A 21148-nucleotide genomic window follows, 5' to 3' on the forward strand; every position below is an offset into this window, starting at 1 on the left:
GAACCTACGCACATCATCGACTCCTCCAAGGTGATGAATGTGGCTCCCTTGGATCTAACTCGTCTTCCACCCGGTAAGACGTTCATAGCTGTGCCAGATCGGGAGAGGGTTCTTCGCTGGGGACATTCTTCTAAACTAGCTGGCCATGCTGGCCAAAAAAAGACCTTTCAACTTATTGCCCGGCATTACTGGTGGCCTACCCTACGTAAGGACGTGGTAGACTTCGTCGCGGCCTGTTCATCCTGTGCTCGTAACAAAGTTCCCCGACATCTACCTGCCGGCCATCTCCTGCCCCTTCCCGTACCTGCTGCTCCTTGGCAACACATCGCTATGGACTTTATCACCGACCTTCCAGTTTCTGCCGGTTGTACCGTCATTTGGGTTGTCGCTGACCGTTTTTTTAAGATGGCCCACTTCATTCCCCTGCCTGGTCTTCCGTCTGCACCCGAGTTGGCTAAAGACTTTATCCGCCACATCTTCCGTCTCCATGGTCTGCCCCTCCACATCGTGTCGGATCGTGGGGTTCAGTTCACCTCTCGTTTCTGGAGAGCCACTTGTAAGCTGCTGGACATTACCCTGGATTTCTCCTCCGCTTACCACCCTCAGTCCAATGGTCAAGTGGAGCGGATCAATCAGATCTTGTCCAGCTACCTCCGGCACTTCGTGGATGCTCACCACTCGGACTGGGTGGATCTTCTACCGTGGGCCGAGTTCTCTTATAACAACCATGAGAGCGAGTCCTCTTCCAAATCCCCGTTCTTTATAGTTGGTGGCCAACATCCCCGGATTCCACTTCCTGTCTCCGTTTCTGTGGACAACCCTGCTGCGGAGTCTCTTGTCAGCGAATTTTCTACTATTTGGGAGAGCACCAGGTCCGCTCTTCTTCTCTCCTCTGAGCGGATGAAGAGATATGCTGATAAGAGACGTCTGGATCCGCCCCAATTCCGTCCGGGAGACAAGGTTTGGCTCTCATCCAAACATGTGCGGCTCAAAATACCCTCCTACAAGTTGGGTCCTCGATTCATCGGCCCCTTCGAAGTCCTCAGGCAAATTAACCCTGTGGCCTACAAATTAAAACTCCCGGCCACCCTACGGATCCCCAACTCCTTCCACGTATCTCTCCTCAAACCCGTTGTCTTTAACTCTTTTTCCAAAAATCCAGGTGCCCCTCCTGCTCCGGTTTCCGCTGATGACATCTTTGAGGTAGAGAGTATTCTGGCCTCCAAGAGGGTAAAAAAAAACCTTTTTTCTGGTAGATTGGAAGGGGTTTGGTCCTGAGGAGAGAACTTGGGAACCCAGGGAGAACATCAACGCCCCGCTTCTCCTTGAAAAATTTCTTTCTGGCCTAAAAAAGAGGGGGCCTAAAGGGGGGGGTACTGTAGCATCGGCGTCTCTGCCCCGTTCTAGGCAGAGACGCCGTCCCTCTCACCTCCCCGCTCCTGGCGCGGCGTCCTCCAGCGCTGCTCTCCCCGCTGCTTCCGGCGCGCGCTCCTTCCCCGGCAGTGTGCTTAGGGCGCGCGCGCGCTCCCCCTCTCTTAAAGGGACCGCGCGCGCCGTCCTAAGGAGTCCCCGGCCAATTGCTGGAGGACCTCCCATATAAAGGACACCTCCTCCAAAATGGAGGTGCCCGAGCAATGTTGTTTGCACCTGTGTCTCACCTGTGCTTCAGCCCTCAGGTCCCGTTGCCAGTTACCTGCCAGTTACCTGCCAGATTCCTGCCAGCTTGCTGCCTTTGTCCTGCCTAATATACAGTCACCTGCCTGCTAGCCTGAGGTCCGACGGTCTGCCTTCCAACTCCTGTCAGTCTGTCTATGGACCAGCTTGCCCGCTCACCTGGGAGCGCACACCTGTTACCTGCCTGCTAGCCTACCTGGAGGCTCCGCCGTCACGTGCTGTGACCATCTGCCTTTCCAGAGACTCCTGCCCGCTCACCTGGGAGCGCACATCTGTTACCTGCCTGCTAGCCTACCTGGAGGCTCCGCCGTCACGTGCTGTGACCATCTGCCTTTCCAGAGACTCCTGCCCGCTCACCTGGGAGCGCCCACCTGTTACCTGCCTGCTAGCCTACCTGGAGGCTTCGCCGTCACGTGCTGTGACCACCTACCATTCCAGAGACTCTCGCTTGCTCACCTGGGAGCACACATCTACCATCTGCCTGCTAGCCTACCCGGAGGCTCTGCCATCACAGGTCGTACCTACCCTTTACCCAGAGACTGCCCCGGTCACTTGCCGTAACTCCCTGCCCGTTCATCCAGAGACTGCCCCGGTCACTTGCCGTAACTCCCTGCCCGTTCATCCAGAGACTGCCCCGGTCACTTGCCGTGACCTCCTGCCCGTTCTTCCAGAGACTGCCCCGGTCACTTGCCGTGACCTCCAGCCCGTCCACTCATAGACTGTCCCGGTCACCTGCTGTGACTGCCTGCCCGTCACCCCTGATTGCCACCCGCTCCCTTACAAGGACCGCCCCCTTGTATAGTAGCTCAGAGGTTCCGCCTCCCAGACCCGTTGCACAGTCTAAGGCCATCCAAATCTTCCTGCTGAGTAAGAACTTAAAAAAACAAAACATAAAAAAGCTTAGTGCTGCCGTTCAAATGTTCCATCAGGAAAGAAAATCTACAGCTGTTGTAAATCCAATTTTTTTTCTTCATCAACTTCATCAAAAGCCAGGAGTAGATTATGAAGGAGGAAAAATAATAAACTCTTATCCTTTTTTTTGTATTCACTCAACATTTTGGTTATGATCCCTTCATAATTCTCCACTGAGCATTTAACTAGGAAAGACTGATAACAACCACACTGAAACTTGTGTAGATAGAGATGTTGCAAGAAAGTACAGGGAGTCCCTGACTTACAAACATCCAACTTATGTATGGCCTCTCGTTATGAACGTCCGATGTTCAAAAAAAGAAACCTAACACACCTCACCACTGACCTCTTCAGCCAGTGTCCAGTCTTCCTTCTTTCCGACATTATGAACCACATCTCTGGCCTCTTTACTATAAGACAGGCTCCCAGCTGCGTCCCGGCTGGAGCTCACTGTTCATGGAAAGGTCATATCATCATCTCAACCTTATGACACACGTAAGCTCCAGCATGGAAGTGCTGTCCTATAGTGAAGAGTCAGGAGATGCGGTGCATCTGATGATGAAAAGAAGACAAAACAAAAAGGTGAGTACAGGTTAAAAATAAAACAAACTAATACTCACCTTTCCGGCCTTCTTCTTCTTTCCGCCGACATGGAAACATTCCAAGGGTTCCAGCTGCATCCAAGCCCCAAGGTCACTGTGTGTTATAATGTTGAGACCTTAATGTTGCGACCTTCTGACTTGAAGTAACCTCCGAGACCTGGATACGGACATAAGTCCTGGACATTAGTAAAGAGGGCAGAGATGCGACGTACTAGATGATGGAAAGAAGAGAACCGGATGGTGAGCTGCGTATTAGCCAGACAGGTGGCGATTTTGGTTAAAAGTAAAATCTAATACTTGCCCTTCCGGTAGCCCTGCTGCTTGCCATTTAGTCCTCTTCTTTTTCTGCCACATTCGCTCGACTGATCTCTAAGACTTCCATTCGAGTCAAGGCCCTGGAGGTCACCAGGCATCATAAGATTGTGACATTAATGTCGTGACCTTATGACTCGCAGTAACCTCCTAGGCCTGGACGCGGATAGAAGTCCTGACCTATAGTGAAGAGGCCAGGAGATGCGGCGCTCCCGATGACAGATGGCAAGTAGCAGAGTTGTCAACGTTGAGGTGAGTATTATTTTTTTCTGATTCTGTTCCAGCTTGCATACATAGGCTCTATAACGTTGTTCGTAATCCGCATATCTAGTTTGTAATTCGGGGACTGTCTGTAGGAGAGGATTCACATTAGGTAGGTTCCTGGTAAGGAGAAACGCCTTACCATGGCTACCGGGTACACATGAATTGTCTAATTTATGTGCTAAGATTTCTGTTATTTCTATTTTCTAGAGCAGTAATGCTATTTAATTTAATTTGTTCGCATACTTGGTGTTGCAGAGTGCATTTTTTTTGTTAGTGTCTGTTGGAGGTTGGCCTAGCATCATCTTCTGGTGCTTGTTTTGAGGTCTGCCTTTAGATTGTGACCTGTTTTGAATCACTGTCTTGGATATAAAACAAATTTTGCTGCATACCTTGTAATTTATATAAAGTTCAAGATATAAATGTTATAAAATATCAGAATGAATTTTCGATATTATTCATAAATAATTTATTTTATTCTATTTTATTCTTGGCAGATGACTGTCCCAGGAGCTCAGATGGACATTGGACATCTTTAGATTGTAAAGCAGATGATCAGGATTTCCCACAAGATCCATATGAAGAAAATGCTACAATGCCAGATATAATCATTCAGATCAAAGATCCGTCATCTGATCCTTTTGAACAGGTCCTTTATTCTGATTCATCACCTAATGTTAAGAAATCTGAATATGACAGAACAGATGTCATAAATCAAAGAGAGAACACAGAGGTGAAGCCATTTTTATGTTCAGATTGTGGGAAGTGTTTTAGCTGGCAATCGCATCTTGTTAAACATAAGAGAAGTCACACAGGGGAGAAGCCATTTTCTTGTGAAGAATGTGGGAAACGTTTTAGTGAGAAATCAGATCTTTTTAGACATCAGAGAATCCACACAGGCGCAAAGCTGTTTTCGTGTTCAGAATGTGGAAAATGCTTTAAACAGAAATGGGGTCTTGTAAAACATCAGAGAAGTCACACAGGAGCAAAGCCGTATTCATGTTCAGAATGTGGAAAAGATTATAATGATAAATCAAACCTTATTAGACATCAGTGGGTTCACACAGGGGTGAAGCAGTTTTCATGTTTAGAATGTGGGGCACTTTTTACCAAAAATTCATCTCTGGTTACTCATCAAAAAATTCACACAGGAGTGAGGCCGTTTTCATGTCAAGAATGTGGAAAATGTTTTATCCAGAATTCAGATCTTGTTAGACACCGAAAAACTCACACAGGTGAGAAGCCATTTCCATGCCCTGACTGTGAAAAAAGTTTTACCAAAAAATCTATTCTTATTAGCCATCAAAAAACTCACGCATCACAGGAGCCACTTTCGTGAACTGCAAAAGCCAACTTTGCTGTAAATGGCCAGCAAAAATGTCACAAGGGAAAAACATTTTCATGTCCATAATGTTTGAAATGTGTCATGCAAAAACCATATTTCTGCCTTAGCTTTTTTTTTTAAACACTTATTTTATTTACAAATAATATATTCCCCCGTGAAGAAGCAAGGCGAAACGTGTCGTTGCGGTGTTCCACCACCACAGGCTTTATATGGATGTTCTGACTTCTGTGTTTTATTTCTGATTTTTTTTTTCTACCATTACCCTGACAATTTTCTGTTGTGCATTACTTATGTATACTGCTCTGTATTTGATAAGAGGGTGTTCACTACTTACTACTAACGGTTATTTACTTTTGTAAGGTTTACGCCATTAGTTTTCATTATATCCTATGCTAGTGCCAATGTATGCACATAATTTATAACCTGGTGGTCAGCAATAGTTTGCAAGGTATCTCCTGTACATGCACTATTTATCCTATGAAACAATTTGGTGGTTTCTGTTCTATAGTTCTCCCATTTTGTGTTTGTTTTTATTATTTTTCATAAAGTTAAGATCAATTTGTATATACTTTTGGTGTCCGAATTCTCTTTTTGTTTTATTGCAAATTCAGTGGAGAACTCATCAAATACAACAATAAAGTTTTAAATACAAGTTTAAAAAATAGAAGGATGTAGGCCTTATGGATGGATGGAGCACAATTTTAGAATTAACACCAAAAAGACTAACGCAACAATTCCTTATAGAAAGGATATCGCGACACCCAGCTTTCTCCGTAACATAGGGATGCGTTCTTGTGCTCTACCATCTACTACCTAAAAATTAGACTTAGTAATTTTTCTTTTATTGGGGAAAATGACCCAGTATCACTTGTAAGTGCCAAAGTGAACTTTAAGATCAGCAGATAATTCGAAGAATAGTCTGTTGTTTAATCAATGGGGTGATAATCTGGTTTCAGACCTGTTTTATTTAAAGAACAGGGATCTATCAATGTCTGATCTTCACAACACACATTTGTGGAAGTATATCATGGCACGAATAAAGGAGATTTCTGCCGACCTAAAAAAAAATTGTTGCTGCTCATCAGGCTGGAAAAGTTGTTACAAAACAGTCTCTAAAAAGTTTGGAATCTCAATCCACAGTCATACAAATTGTGTACAAATTAAGGAAATTAAAGACCATTATTACCTCCCCTGGACTATAGAAATATAATAGTCCAGGTCATGAAGGAACCAATGTAGCCTCTAAACAACTAAAGGCCTTTGTCACATTAGCCAATGTTAATGTTCATAAGTCCACCCTCCGGCAGACACTGAACAACAATTCAGTGGATGGTAGGATTGCAAGAAGAACTCCACTTCTCTCCAAAAAGAACATTTCTGCCCATCTACAAATGGCTAAAGATCACCTGTACAAATCAGAAAGCATTTTGAACAATGTTTATGGATGGATGAAACCAAGGTAGAGCTGCATTGTAGCATAAAAACATCATACCATCTGTGACAATACAGCTTAAAATCTTAATAACCCAGACGATTAGATTTATTTAGTCAAGCAAAATACACTTCTTCTCTTTGTGTTGACTTCTATTGGCCTGTGGAACAATGAATGTTTGCTAATTATGTTCATTAACCTTTGTGGACACTGTGGCTTATTGACTCACAAGACAGGAGGACAAACTAAGCAAATTCATTAAATGCTCAAACAATGAGACATGAGGCTGTCCTTTCCCCCCAACCTGTGACTGATGATCTTACAAAGATGTAAATATAAACAAGGATGTCTGTAGTGCTGCAAGCAGAATCAAGGAGCATCAGAAAGACTTTACAAGGAGAAAGAGAGACATCCTTCAGGACAGTAGATGGATGGCATGGCAGCACCATCCAAAGAGGCACAGATTTGGATTTTACATGATTCTAGTCTAAGGGTATATAGCCCTGACTCGAAAGATACGGATCTGCTCCATTGACCATCAGAGAGACCATAGATATATTTGGGGAGACCAGGTTGGGACAATGAAGTCACCTGGCCCCATGGATATGCTGTTTTGGGTTGCCAGGAGGGAATGTCTGATCATCTGGAACCCATGGAGACATTCAGAGAAGCCAGATTGGGACCAGCCGGTCAACTGGCCCAATGGAAACTCTCGGAGAGGCCGAGTTAGGACCCTCGGGTCTCCTGGCCTTGTACCTCGATGGTCTGCTAGCTTCCTAAGCTTGCTGCTACCTTCTCTTTGTGGGATCCCGCCAGAAGCGGAGGCCAACTGGTTGAGTTAGTTGGCCTTGGAAGTCCCAAAGTCGGAGACTGTTCTATCCCAGGCGGATGGAGTGGAAAGGTGAGACTGTGTAATGTTGTACCATCTTGGGTATTTGCTGGGACTGTTCTATGTGTTTATTGTCCACTTTGTGGTTAAATAAAGTATTGCCACACAGTTTTACCATCACCCTGTGTTGTCTGAGCAGTGTTACGCCCACGAAAGACCCCGGGTCTTCACACCATCTTTGAAAAATGGTGGTGGTAATTTATTTGTTTGGATCTGGACGACTTGCCATGATTGATGAACAATGAATTCTGAATTCAGAAAATTCTAAAGGAAAAGGCCATGACATCTGTCCACGAGCTGAATCTTAAAGGGAATTTTTCAGCAGATTTTTACTATGTAATCCGAAGACCGCATGAGATAGAGGCTGAATCACAGAATTCAGGGATGTGTCACTTGTCGAAGTGTGTGCTGTTGTTTACTAATTGTGAAGGATTTAACACTAAGAGATAAACATCACTGGACTAGTCTGGCATCGCCCCCTCCTGATAATTGACAGTGAGGTGATAAGCAACTCACTGTCAATGGACTTTGAAAACAGAGAGCCTGGTGTAGACGCGGTTAGATTGTGTAAGAGCTGCTGCACCCTACCCTGCCCTTTACCTACATTACCCTGCTCTCAGATGAGGTAGCAAAAACCTGCTGACAGATTCCCTTTAAGAGAACATGGGTTGTACAGCCAACCAATCCCACAAAGTCTTTTGAGGCCTATTTTGCCATACCTCCTGTATTTGAATATTGAGACTTAAATGTGTTCAGTTGCTGATTGTTTGAATATTGCCTGCGTCCAGTTTCTTCTGCTGCTATCAGCAGCTTCTCAGACTCCTGTAGTTTCTACAATTTCCACTGACTGCTCCATAAGAGTTGCTGGTTAACCCGTTGTTTGCTGTAAGTACAATAAACAGTTATTAACATCTGTTCACATTCTGGAAATGCTGTGGATTCTTCAACTTGCATCTACTGCTTCTGTGACCTACCGGCTAACCTATCGTTGGCTGTAATTATTATGAACTGTTATTGGTCTGTTCCTAATATGGTGCATTCCAGGAAAAAAGGGAATCTGACCCAGAAAAATGATTTACTGTATTTTTGAAAAAATTTTAATTATTCATATTACTAATACATTGAACCGTCTGAATCACATGACCAGGCAGCCATTTTGGAGTTTGTGAGCACATGTGTATGGGTGCTTGGGAGTACAGAAATTTGCTCTATTTTTAGGTGCCATCAGTACAAAACAGGCAAGTGAAATACATGAATGTGCAAAGGTAGATATCTCATAACTTTAGTGTGCTTATAATCCACAAAAAAGTTGTGCTTAGAGAATTTTAAATTTTATCCTTTTTTACATCAGTTACAATTTCTATAGATTTTTTAATATTACAACAGCACAGTCTGAGATCTCGGAAACAGTCACAGAAGTTCTAATTATCTGCTTCCTGTACAAATTCTGAGATCGTGCACGCCGTAATATTACCATGCTAGCACACATGTTAATACGGTATAAATGTACAGGTGCTTCTCACAAAATTGGAATATCATTAAAAAGTTAATTTATTTCAGTTCTTCAATACAAAAAGTAAAACTCATATTATATAGAGTCATTACAAACAGAGTGATGTATTTCAATTGTTTATTTCTGTTAATGTTGATGATTATGGCTTACAGCCAATGAAAACACAAAACTCATTATCTCAGTAAATTAGAATAATAAACAAAAAACATCTGCAAAGGCTTCCGAAGCGTTTAAAAAGGTCCCTTAGTCTATTTCAGTAGACTCCACAATCATGGGGAAGTGCTGCTGACTTGACAGATGTCCAGAAGGCAGTTATTGACACACTCCACAAGGAGGGTAAGTCACAAAAGGTCATTGCTAAAGAAGCGGGCTGTTCACAGAGTGCTGTATCCAAGCATATTAATGGAAAGTTGAGTGGATGGAAAAAGTGTGGTAGAAAAAGGTGCACAAGCAACCGGGATAACCGCAGCCTTGAAAGGATTGTTAAGTAAAGGCCATTCAAAAATTTGGGGGAGATTCACAAGGAGTGGACTGCTGCTGGAGTCATTACTTCAAGAGCCACCACACACAGACGTATCCAGGACATGGGTTACAAGTGTCACATTCCTTGTGTCACACCACTCATGACCAATAGACAACCCCAGAAGCGTCTTACCAGGGACAAGGAGAAAAAGACTTGGACTGTTGCTCAGTGGTCCAAGGTGTTGTTTTCAGATGAAAGTAAATGTTGCATTTAATTTGGAAATCAAGGTCCCAGAGTCTGGAGGAAGAGTGGAGGGGAACACAATCCAAGTTGCTTGAGGTCTAGTGTGAAGTTTCCACAATCCGTGATGGTTTGAGGAGCCATGTCATCTGCTGGTGTAGGTCCACTGTGTTTTATCAAGACTAGTGTTGAGCGAGCACTAAAATGCTCGGCTGCTCGAAGCTCGGGCCGAGCTCGCCGTGATACTCGGGTGCTCGACCCGAGCAACGAGCCCAATGTTAGTCTATGGGAGACTCGAGCATTTTTGCGGTGGCACCACCGGCAGTCTTTTAAAAGCCTAACAAGTGCCCAAAACGATAGTGACAGTGCTCAAATGACATGGGGACAGCATGGGGATCGCCCCAGGAAGCATTTCTGACCCCCAGGTCACTGCTGTCAACAACGTGGTCAGAGGTATTAAGCCACTTTTACAGGCTCACAATAAAACGAAAGTGAAACTTTTTTCCTGTGAAATATGTTAAGGAACATCCTTTCCAGGGTAAAGACTTGTGTATAAGTTAAAATAAATGACCAAAAACAAAAATACTCCTTCACACCTTCGGCTATGTTCACAAGTAGCATTTTTTATGCATTTTTGCACTTTTGTATTGCTTTCAACTATGACAAATGCGTTCACCGTGAAATGTCATTTTAACATTTTACAACCTTATCTGGCCATGTGCTGTGTGACACATGCATAAAGTGCTGAAAAGACAAGGGAACAGCATGGGGAAGACCACTGGAAGCATCTCTGACTCCCAGGTCACTGTCTAAAAGTGTGGCCATCATAAGTGATCCTTACCGCATCAGAAGATGCAGACTTGCAACTATCCCCATGCAAGTTCTAGTCCCAGGGCAGTGTTCAATTGTACCTCCCCCATTCCTTGCAATACAAGCTCAAGTATGCAGCCTGCTACCCACCCACCCCCAGGCTGCAATACCATACTGCTTGCTTGCTTGAACTTGAAATTGGGCCTTTTAGGCATGTGGAGGCGGAATCTGGCCACCACGCCATGGCTGTGTCGGCGGCCTGGTATCCATACTCAGTCCCCAGCCGCCTGGTGGCCGGGTGTCCCCGCTTGCTCCCCAGCCTCCAGGGGGTGGCCGGGTGTCCATACTCGGTCCCCAGCCACCCCTATTTGTCCCGGTAACCTTTCCCACACTTTTCTTAGCCTGGCCTGCTTTAGGGCAGCATTGGCCGAGCCCACCGGACTATCAGACTCCTCCGGTGGGCCCTTGCTTCTCCATCAGGGGAGTTGAGAGTGCCAAGGTGAGGAGCATGATGAGGATGATAGAAGTTAGCATCTGCTTTGTTTTGTTGTAATGCAAGTGCATGTATGTAGTAGCGGCTAGGCCTGAGGTGGTCAGCGTTTTGGCGCATATCCTACCTCCTCCGAGGATTGCTGGATGTTTTCCTGCTACTATCCAAGTTCTATGACTCCCGTTAAAACAAAGCTTCAGGTGATAAATGATGGATGAGGTAGTGGCAAAGGAGAAAGAGCAGGAGGAACAGGGACCATTCACATCAATATCAGGCCAGTCAACCAGATATGTCTTGTAGGATATGTTTCTGTAACAAAAGGAGCGGTTTGGCTACACAGTTATAGGGCATACAGTGAGTGCAATGCCTACCAAAAATTTCGAGCCACTCCAATGCCCCTTGGAAATGACATGGAGGTCAGAGGGCGTTAACTAAACCTTTTTTTCCATTTATAGCAACTGGGTCTCCCGTGCACTGTTGGCCTAAGCAGTGAATGGAAGGCTTTCCAAAAATTATGAGGAACTGCAATGCCCCTTATAAGAGCCATGTGTGGCACCCCAGGGGTCTGGTCACCACAGTAATAGAGATATTACGTCGGAGAGCAAGTGGGAGGTTTCCTGGTCAGGATCCCTTAAACATGCAACATCCTCCTGCCCCAATCCTGGGGGGGAGAATTCTGCCCTTATAAACTGGATCTGGGGCGGGGTTGAGTGAGTCAGAGAACAGTCAGAGTCAGAGTGAGAGCAAGGGAAAGTAACAGCAAGGAGCTCTGTAGGAGCTAGGAGCTAAAGACCAGGGGCTGGAAGCTGAGCAGAGCTCGCCCTGGCAGAAGACAATAGGAACTGGACACAGGAGTCCGAAGCTGTGAGGACTTATATATCCAGCAGCAGAAACCAGCCGGCAGGGGATTTCAGGTCCTCTGGCCATAGAAGCCCGGAGGCTCAGTCACAAGCAAGGGACCAGCACCGCCGTCGTGGAGAGGAGGCTAACAGAAGGCCCCAAGTCACCAGCCATACGGGTGAGCACTACACGGTACACTCAGGGACGTGGGCTACTTCTACCCGCTTACAGCAAGGTAGCCAGGAAGAGTGCAGACAGACGGGGAGGCCTACAACTCCACCTGGCCAGGGGAACTCCTGCTTGCTCACAGACTGACCAGGCCTCTTATGCTAGCCAGTACTCCCGGGAGGGTCTACCTTATAATCATCAGTAAAGACCCTGAACTGCACTGCAAAGACTCTGAGTCGTTCCTGCTGTGTTCGTGCACCATCACCCCCATCATCCACACTCACTGCCCTGAGGCTATACTCCTCCCGAGGGGAGTTATCCCATTCTATGCTGCGCACACAACACCAGCCTCAGCGGTCTGCCTCGCAGCGGTGGTACTCCCTGACCGCAATCCACGGGTGGCGCAGTCGGACAATTAACCTCAAAACCTAAGAAAGACTGCCACTGGTTTGACCAGCCTGAGCCACGGGACCGGGTCACCGCCACGGAGACTATAGACCCCAGAGACCCGGCACCGGGTATCCCACACACGTGTACACACGGCCCAGGGGGCGCGTCACATGCAGTACAGCATATTACAAACATAAGTCCCATTATTGGGGAGTGGGTGTCTCATGGTATTTGCTTATGCTTTCCAAGCAAAAGTTGCCAAAAATTAGGACGGAGCAACTTGCAATGCCCCTTACAAGAGCCATGCAGTACAGCATACAGTCATGGCCAAAAGTTTTGAGAATGACACCAAAATTATATTTTCACATGATCTGCTGGCCTCTGGTTTTTATTAGTGTTTGTCTGATGTTTATATCACATACAGAAATATAATTGCAATCATATTATGAGTACCAATAGGTTATATTGACAGTTAGAATGAGTTAATGCAGCAAGTCAATATTTGCAGTGTTGCCCCTTCTTCTTCAAGACCTCTGTAATTCTCCCTGGCATGCTCTCAATCAACTTTTGGACCAAATCCTGACTGATAGCAGTCCATTCTTGCATAATCAATGCTTGCATTTTGCCAGAATTTGTTGGTTTTTGTTTGTCCACCCGTCTCTTGATGATTGACCACAAGTTCTCAATTGGATTAAGATCTGGGGAGTTTCCAGGCCATGGACCCAAAATCTCTATGTTTTGTTCCATGAGCCATTTAGTTATCACCTTTGCTTTATGGCAAGGTGCTCCATCATGCTGGAAAAGGCATTGTTGGGCGCCAAACTGCTCTTGGACGGTTGGGAGAAGTTGCTCTTGGAGGACATTCTGGTACTATTATTTATTCACGGCTGTGTTTTTAGGCAAGACTGTGAGTGAGCCGATTCCCTTGGCTGAGAAGCAACCCCACACATGAATGGTTTCAGAATGCTTTACAGTTGGCATGAGACAAGACTGGTGGTAGCGCTCACCTGTTCTTCTCCGAATAAGCTGTTTTCCAGATGTCCCAAACAATCGAAAAGGGGATTCATCAGAGAAAATGACTTTGCCCCAGTCCTCAGCAGTCCACTCCCTGTACCTTTTGCAGAATATCAGTCGGTCCCTGATGTTTTTTCTGGAGAGAAGTGGCTTCTTTGCTGCCCTCCTTGAAACCAGCCCTTGCTCAAAGAGTCTCCGCCTCACAGTGCGTGCAGAAGCACTCACACCAACCTGCTGCCATTCCTGAGCAAGCTCGGCACTGCTGGTAGTCCGATCCCGCAGCTGAAACAGTTTTAAGATACGGTCCTGGCGCTTGCTGGGCTTTCTTGGGCGCCCTGGAGCCTTTTTGACAACAATGGAAGCTCTCTCCTTGAAGTTCTTGATGATACGATAGATTGTTGACTGAGGTGCAATCTTTGTAGCTGCGATACTCTTCCCTGTTAGGCCATTTTTGTGCAGTGCAATGATGGCTGCACATGTTTCTTTAGAGATAACCATGGTTAACTGAAGAGAAACAATGATACCAAGAACCAGCCTCCTTTTAAAGTGTCCAGTGATGTCATTCTTACTTAATCATGACTGATCGCCAGCCCTGTCCTCATCAACACCCACACCTGTGTTAATGGATCAATCACTAAAACGATGTTAGCTGCTCCTTTTACGGCAGGACTGCAATGATGTTGAAATGTGTTTTGGGGGTTAAAGTTCATTTTCTGGGCAAATATTGACTTTGCAAGTACAGTAATTGCTGTTAAGCTGATCACTCTTTGACATTCAGGAGTATATGCAAATTGCCATTACAAAAAATGAAGCAGTAAACTTTGGAAAAATTACTATTTGTCTCATTCTCAATACTTTTGGCCATGACTGTATTACAAACATAAGTCCCATTAATGGGGAGTGGGTGTCCCATAGTATTTGCTTATGCTTTCCCAGCAAAAGCTGCCAAAAATTAGGACGGAGCAACTTGCAATGCCCCTTACAAGAGCCATGCAGTACAGCATATTACAAACATAAGTCCCATTATTGGGGAGTGGGTGTCCCATGGTATTTGCTTATGCTTTCCAAGCAAAAGCTGCCAAAAATTAGGACGAAGCAACTTGCAAGGCCCCTTACAAGAGCCATGCAGTACAGCATATTACAAACATAAGTCCCATTATTGGGGAGTGGGTGTCCCATAGTATTTGCTTATGCTTTCCCAGCAAAAGCTGCCAAAAATTAGGACGGAGCAACTTGCAATGCCCATTACAAGAGCCATGCAGTACAGCATATTACAAACATAAGTCCCATTATTGGGGAGTGGGTGTCCCATAGTATTTGCTTATGCCTTGCAAGCAAAAGCTGCCAAAAATAAGGACGGAGGAACTTGCAATGCTGGCACCCTGGTGGTATAGTGGTGGTGGAGGCTGAGGATAAGGAGAAGAAGATAAAACAGCCGAAACGAGGAAGAGTATACCCATGTGTGGGTGTGAAGCGGTGCATGTGAATACACCTCCCGAAATAACACAGTGGATTTGACTTTATGTTACTCTGCTGTCATTTAGTGGTGATGAGAAGTCTGGCCCAATCCAGCCCTTGTTCATTTTGATAAGGGTCAGCTTGTCAGCATTGTCAGTTGACAGGCGAGTGCGCTTATCAGTTATAATTCCCCCAGCGGCACTAAAAACACGCTCCGATAACACACTAGCGGCAGGGCAGGCCAGAACCTCCAAGGCGTACAGAGCGAGTTCATTCCAAGTGTCCAGCTTGGATACCCAATAATTAAAAGGCACAGAGGAATCACGGAGGACGCTGGTACGATCGGCAAGGTACTCCCTCACCATCTTTTGAAACTTTCCACTCCTTGTGAGAGTACCCCGCGCCTCAGGGCCTGTAAGCTGGGCGGGTGTCAGAAAACTGTCCCAGAACGTTGACAGTGTTCTCCTGCCTCTGCTGGATTGGAGTTGCATCTCTCTCGCCAGTACGCCTTGGTTGGGCAACGAACTGTGACCTCTGCCGCTAGTGTGTTCAGATAGGAATTTTTTTAAGAGTTCTGCAGCAAGGGCCTTCTGGTATTGCCCCATTTTTGTAGACCTCTCCACCTCAGGAATAAGAGAGTGAAAGTTCTCCTTGTAGCGGGAGTCTACAAGTGTCACCAACCAGTAATGACTGTCACCCAACATTTTGACAACGCGAGGGTCACGGTTAAGGCAGCGTAACATAAAGTCAGCCATGCGTGCCAGACTGGTAATGGGCACAGTTTTTGGAGTATATCAATGGCAATGCGTTTAATTTAAAATTCACGTCCAAATTTCATGTCAAGCAAATTTCCTTTTTGGACCTGCAATTGACTGCTGAACCTGCACAAACTATTTAAACATCTACGTACATTTGTTAAGCCAATCACTGGTAACACTATTCTACATGCACGTAGTTACTATCCACGACATACAATTCGTGCCATCCCAGTAGGCGAGTTCAATAGGATGAAAAGAAACTGTAGTGATCAGGGTTCCTTAAAACAAGAACTGGAAGCATCTGGTAATAGAGTGTTGAAAAGAAGATTTTGTACATGGATGTAACACAAAACATTTAGTGCATATTATCAGATGTTCGTACTGTAATCTTATGTACGTTGGATGCACTACTCGTAATCTTAAAATCCGCATTTCAGAGCACATTGCAGATGTTATTGCTAGTGGTGCTACCTACCGTACAATGTCATATGCATCACTGCATTTTGTAACGCATCATAATAAACACACTACCCATTTTGAGGTGTTTGGTATAGAGAAAGTTAGGAAATCAGAAAGGCGGGGGTGATTATAGGAGACCATTACCTACCAGATAGGCTTATTGGATGTTCACTCTTGGAACTTGTGCCCCATATGGTCCCAATATGAGAAAAGAGGTGCTTTTTCATTACCAATAACGGAATTTCATATCTGGTTACTATTTCAGTTCTTCTTTGTTAGTATTTATTACTATGTGTATTTTTATTCATGCTTGACATGTTATTTTATGCATGTGTTCACACTAACCTTTTTTTTGCATGGGTGGACCTTTATCCATGGATATATTAACTCATTCATGCCTGTAGCCGGATCTGGCCAGCAGGATTGAGTCACATGAGATCATGATCGCCTGCTGCAATCAAGTTGGGATGTGTGTATATAACAAGTGAATGGACATTCATAGTTTATTAGCTTTTGATAAAGGACGCAGTGTTGCGTCTGAAACGTGTCAAAATCTACCTGTCTACCCCCCTCCATATTGTGGATGTCTTTTTAATCGTTGAAATAAAATCAAGTTTTTTACCTGGAGCTGGAACAACTTTTCCGTTTTTTTTTTTTGCAACTCACGTCTGGGTCATGAGGGGCTCCGTGCTCCATTTTCTTAATTTGCTGCAAGCACAGGTGAGCTGGCATTATTCCTTTAGAACCATGGCATTGTAACTGGCATTTCTGATCATGAGAAATTAATGGTCAATTCCATGCAGAAGAAGAAATGGATGGATCTGGCCTCACACAAAGGAAGAAATGTGGTACCCTGCAACAGATGACAACCATAAAATGGGCCCGCCAGTGCCTGCTTAAAAAAGGTATTTATCTTTCATTAATCCCACCATCTGGACATTTGATGGTCTTCACATACGGAGATACATCAGAGGTTACGTCAGTTACATTAACTGTGTTACATGGATTGATACATTTTTTTTTTCGTTAATGAAGTGAACATACACCTTTGTATAAACTGCTACTTTTTTGTTGACATACAGTACTTGGGGATGTACCCAAAAAATGATTTGAATAAATACCATTTAGATTCACAGAAACTTGTGCATTTATTATGTAGGCCAAATCATGCTTCCATTTCATGTTGACTTCCATTACACAGTGTTTACTATTAAAGATTTTAGTTACTCAAAAAAGATAAATTGATATCCTTCCACATAAACATTACCCATACGTCACCTGTATAAAACAATAGATTTGTAAGTTTCAGCTGCTGCATGCAAGCAAGATACTCCGCCTTCTGACGTTGATAGTGTCATGTAAATGTTACATCCGTTACATTTCACCTTATGTCATTATGGTGCAATCTGCTGTGGATTTTACAATTTGTACCAACTGCATGTAACACTTTGTGGTTAACCCATCATGTTGCTTAAAGCATTATGAACTGTATTTGTCCCGACATTGTTGTTGGATGTCCCAGGGCTAGGGGTTTCTTCCATATCCCTAAAGCTAGGGACACCCTGATTAGTTCTAATGGTGAAGAGGCCGGGGCCATGTACCTTGCTGAGCTCCTAAATCAGCTTTTATCTGTCCCCTCCCCCACCCAGGGAAGAGGGGAGTAGTTGTGTATAAGTATACACAAGCTAGACCAAGGCCATGGCCCCACTATCAGTATTTGGTCAGTATTCAGTCAGTATTTTTTCTCAGGAGTGGGAGCCAAAACCAGGAGTGGGTGATAAATGCAGAATTGGTGACTTGTTTCTATTAAACCTTTTCTCTGATTGTTCCTCACCTGGTTTTGGCTCCCACTCCTTAGAAAAAATACTGACCGAATACTGATAGTGGGGCTGTGAACTAAAAAGGGAAGACGTATGATGAAATAAAATTAATTAAAATACCAATCATACAAATATGCACTCACAAACAACAGAGTGAAACACCGGGAAGTAAAAACTAAATAGGAGAGGATGAGGGTATGCACACAGACGAATCACAAAGCAACAGTCTTTAGAACAACTCTCCAAACGCCTCCTCAAACAACCAACACCTTCTGCTCTAGAACCAGGCAAAATGAAACTAACACTGTTATTTAGGGAGTATAAATAGGAGAGGGGAGTTGCCAACACTGAACAGCTAAGACAATCAAAGCAGGAAAGCTCCAGCAGCTCTTAACTGAACAGATTAACCCCTGCACTGCTAGCAGAAACATGCACTGTTTAATATAATGGTTAAGTGCTTCTAATCAGTGTAGAAGTACGTGAAATCAGACAACACGGTCTTCTGGCCTCTCTCTGTCACGTGACAGTATTAGTCTGTTTACATTCCACTACAATGAACAGTGAATTCTAAAACCCGAGATTAAGTTATGCTTCAGACTTACCATTTTCATCTTCATCTGCCCATCTGGTTCTGTGTCTTTTGGTGTGTCCTGCCTCGCGTTGTTTGTCTGTCGTTCAGCATTGCCTGTTGTCCACGTCCATACTGTGTCACGTGCCTTCCAGACTGCTGCTCCAATATCCAACATTTTAGCTCAGGCACATATTTCACATGCAATTACATATTCTTTACACTCCACCACAATGGTTGACCACAGAAGATTCCTGGTAAACAGTTAAATAGTAATGCGAATCCCAGAGTAAAATTGCAAGTACTGAATCATGGAATTCCAGAAGGACTCACGGATTAAATTGAAGAGGAGCAAATAATAAAATATTTGTGTTGAGTTTTATAGGGGGGCTAATTCTTAAGATCTACAGATCTCTGCTACAACACCTAGGGGAAAAAAAGACACAACTCTACCCTAATCTACAATGAAAGCTTGTTCAGAGTCCTCGGTTTGAGATGGGCAGAAATTTTGGGAGAGAGCAACAGCTTTAATGTTTTTTAGGACCAAGTCTAAATGTCACCCAAAACACAAACTTAGAGAAGAATATAGCCATGTAGCTTTCCTAGGATTTGGTCTCTTGCCTAATTTAAGAGAAATAGGAGTTTTGTAGTTTGTGATAACAGTAATTATTTCTTAGGCACCAGTCCTCGAAGGCATTCTGTGTACCCATCTCTTCATGTTCTCTTATTTGTGTTCCCTACCTCCCTGGAATTTTTTCACATCCGGTTACGGCCAAAAGTGTTGGTACCCTTGAAATTGTTCCAAAAAATTGTTGTAATTACACATGTTTTGTTCTACACATGTTTATTTCCTTAGTGTGTATTGGAACAAGACAAAAATAAAACAGAGGAAAAAAGGGCAAATTAGACATAATTTCATACAAACCCCAATAATGGGCTGGACAAAATTGTTGGCACCTTTCCAAAATTGTAGATAAACAACTTTGTTTCAAGTATGAAAACCGAAGAAAAGTGAACGACCTAGACAATATAAAAAAATATATATCTTTATTCAATAATTTAAAATTGCATAAAAGGAGAATGTGTACAGAGAATAACTGTGGTATCTTAGTTACATATAGAGATAGAACAAATCTAACAATTCAGCTCCCAAGTTCCATGAGGAAACTCAATATCACAGGGCAGAGACAATATATGTATCGTACATCAATGTGGTTAATCATTTTAGGATATTCCCCTGCCGCACAAATTTATTTTTCATTAATCAATTCGAATCTAGATAATATAATAGCACAAAATACAATACTAGGGCAGCTCGGTGGCTCAGTGGTTAATGCTGCAGCCTTGCAGCGCTGGGGTCCTGGATTAAAATCCCACCAAGGACAATATCTGCAAGGAGTTTGTATGTTCTCCCCGTGTTTGCGTGGGTTTCCTCCGGGTTCTCTGGTTTCCTCCCACACTCCAAAGACATACTGATAGGGAATATATATTGTGAGCCCCAACGGGGACAGTGCCGATAATGTCTGTAAGCGCTGTGGTATTAATGGCGCTATAGAAGTAAGTAAAATAAATAAAGACAAGTAAAAATACATTCCAAATATCTAGAAAAATAACTCCACCTAGTGGGTGAAAAGGAGATCACATGCCAGCTCTTATAAAGCACTAGAGGTTATAAGGCAAAATGATGACAAATTATAAAATACTAGTGACTATAAAGCAAAAAAATGAAATACTGGACCCTATATTGGATAATCTTGGATAATGATACAGTGCTATTAATAGGGCATAATTTCACAATCCCATATAGGTGAATATGAATTGATATGTGGATAGTCCACACAGGAGAGAACAATGTTTATAATGAAATGCAGGTGACAATAAGGTAAATAGTAAGATTATAACGCAGTGTCAGTCCCTAGAAGGAAAAGTGCCAATGGCTTTGGTACAAACTTTCAAATACTAGTGTAAGAAGCCATGTTAACACTTCGTGACCCAATACTTAACAAATAAGCTAAGCAGAGCTAATGGATAACGTAAATATCTTAAAATATTTAGATCAAATGGAAAGGAAGCTAAAGGATGATAAATTACATATGAAACTAAGAGTATGTTTACTACTGGTCCCTCTAACATGCGTTTCGCCAATTGGCTTCTTCAGAAAGGGTATGGGTAGCCAGATTCTTTGCACAATTTATATAAGTCAGCAACCTATTGGGGTACCTTACTCTGATTGCATGCAGCTGCGCCTGAGCGCTGATGTAAGGGTATACCCATCCTCCTCCTTAATTCCTTATGGCGGCTGTATGTCGCGCTCACGTGGGATGCTGCCACCACCTGAATCACCGACTGCGGCATCAAACAGCATCTTGGCGTGTCCCCCGTACGGACAAACCCCTCATGGCCGCGCCACGCATGGGGGCAGGGCTGGGATGACATCCGGGAGACGCATTGCCGTAGAGATAGTAGCGTGGACTTCCCAGCGTGAGCACACAGCTCCCAGTAAGGAGCGGTGGTGCTGTAGCACCATCATATGGTAGGAGGGCATATTGAGGTATTTAACCCTGAACCCTTGCTATTATACAAGCAGGACCTCCCAGTAAAGCACATATAAATGACGAGGATGGGATAATATATAAAAGATTAGAACATATAGGAAATTTAATCCATAACCTTAAAACACAATAAGGATAAACAGTTTATTAAATTAATCCAGAGTATCTAAATTCATGG

At 44.0% G+C, this 21148-nt stretch overlaps 1 protein-coding gene across 1 annotated transcript in view; it reads left to right on the forward strand.

The window, feature by feature from the left end:
• Nucleotides 1–21148, forward strand: part of LOC141271387 (uncharacterized) — a 90338-nt gene that overhangs the window by 35285 nt on the left and 33905 nt on the right. Inside the window, exon 7 of the mRNA XM_073681480.1 lies at nucleotides 4259–5096. Within this exon, the coding sequence (XP_073537581.1) occupies nucleotides 4259–5096 (838 nt within the window). The remainder of the gene's footprint in view (nucleotides 1–4258; nucleotides 5097–21148) is intronic.

The sequence above is a fragment of the Phyllobates terribilis genome, unplaced genomic scaffold (genome assembly GCF_046119375.1).
Source record: "Phyllobates terribilis strain yellow unplaced genomic scaffold, ASM4611937v1 Scaffold_5__5_contigs__length_657084704, whole genome shotgun sequence".
Classification (NCBI taxonomy): Eukaryota; Metazoa; Chordata; class Amphibia; order Anura; family Dendrobatidae; genus Phyllobates; species Phyllobates terribilis.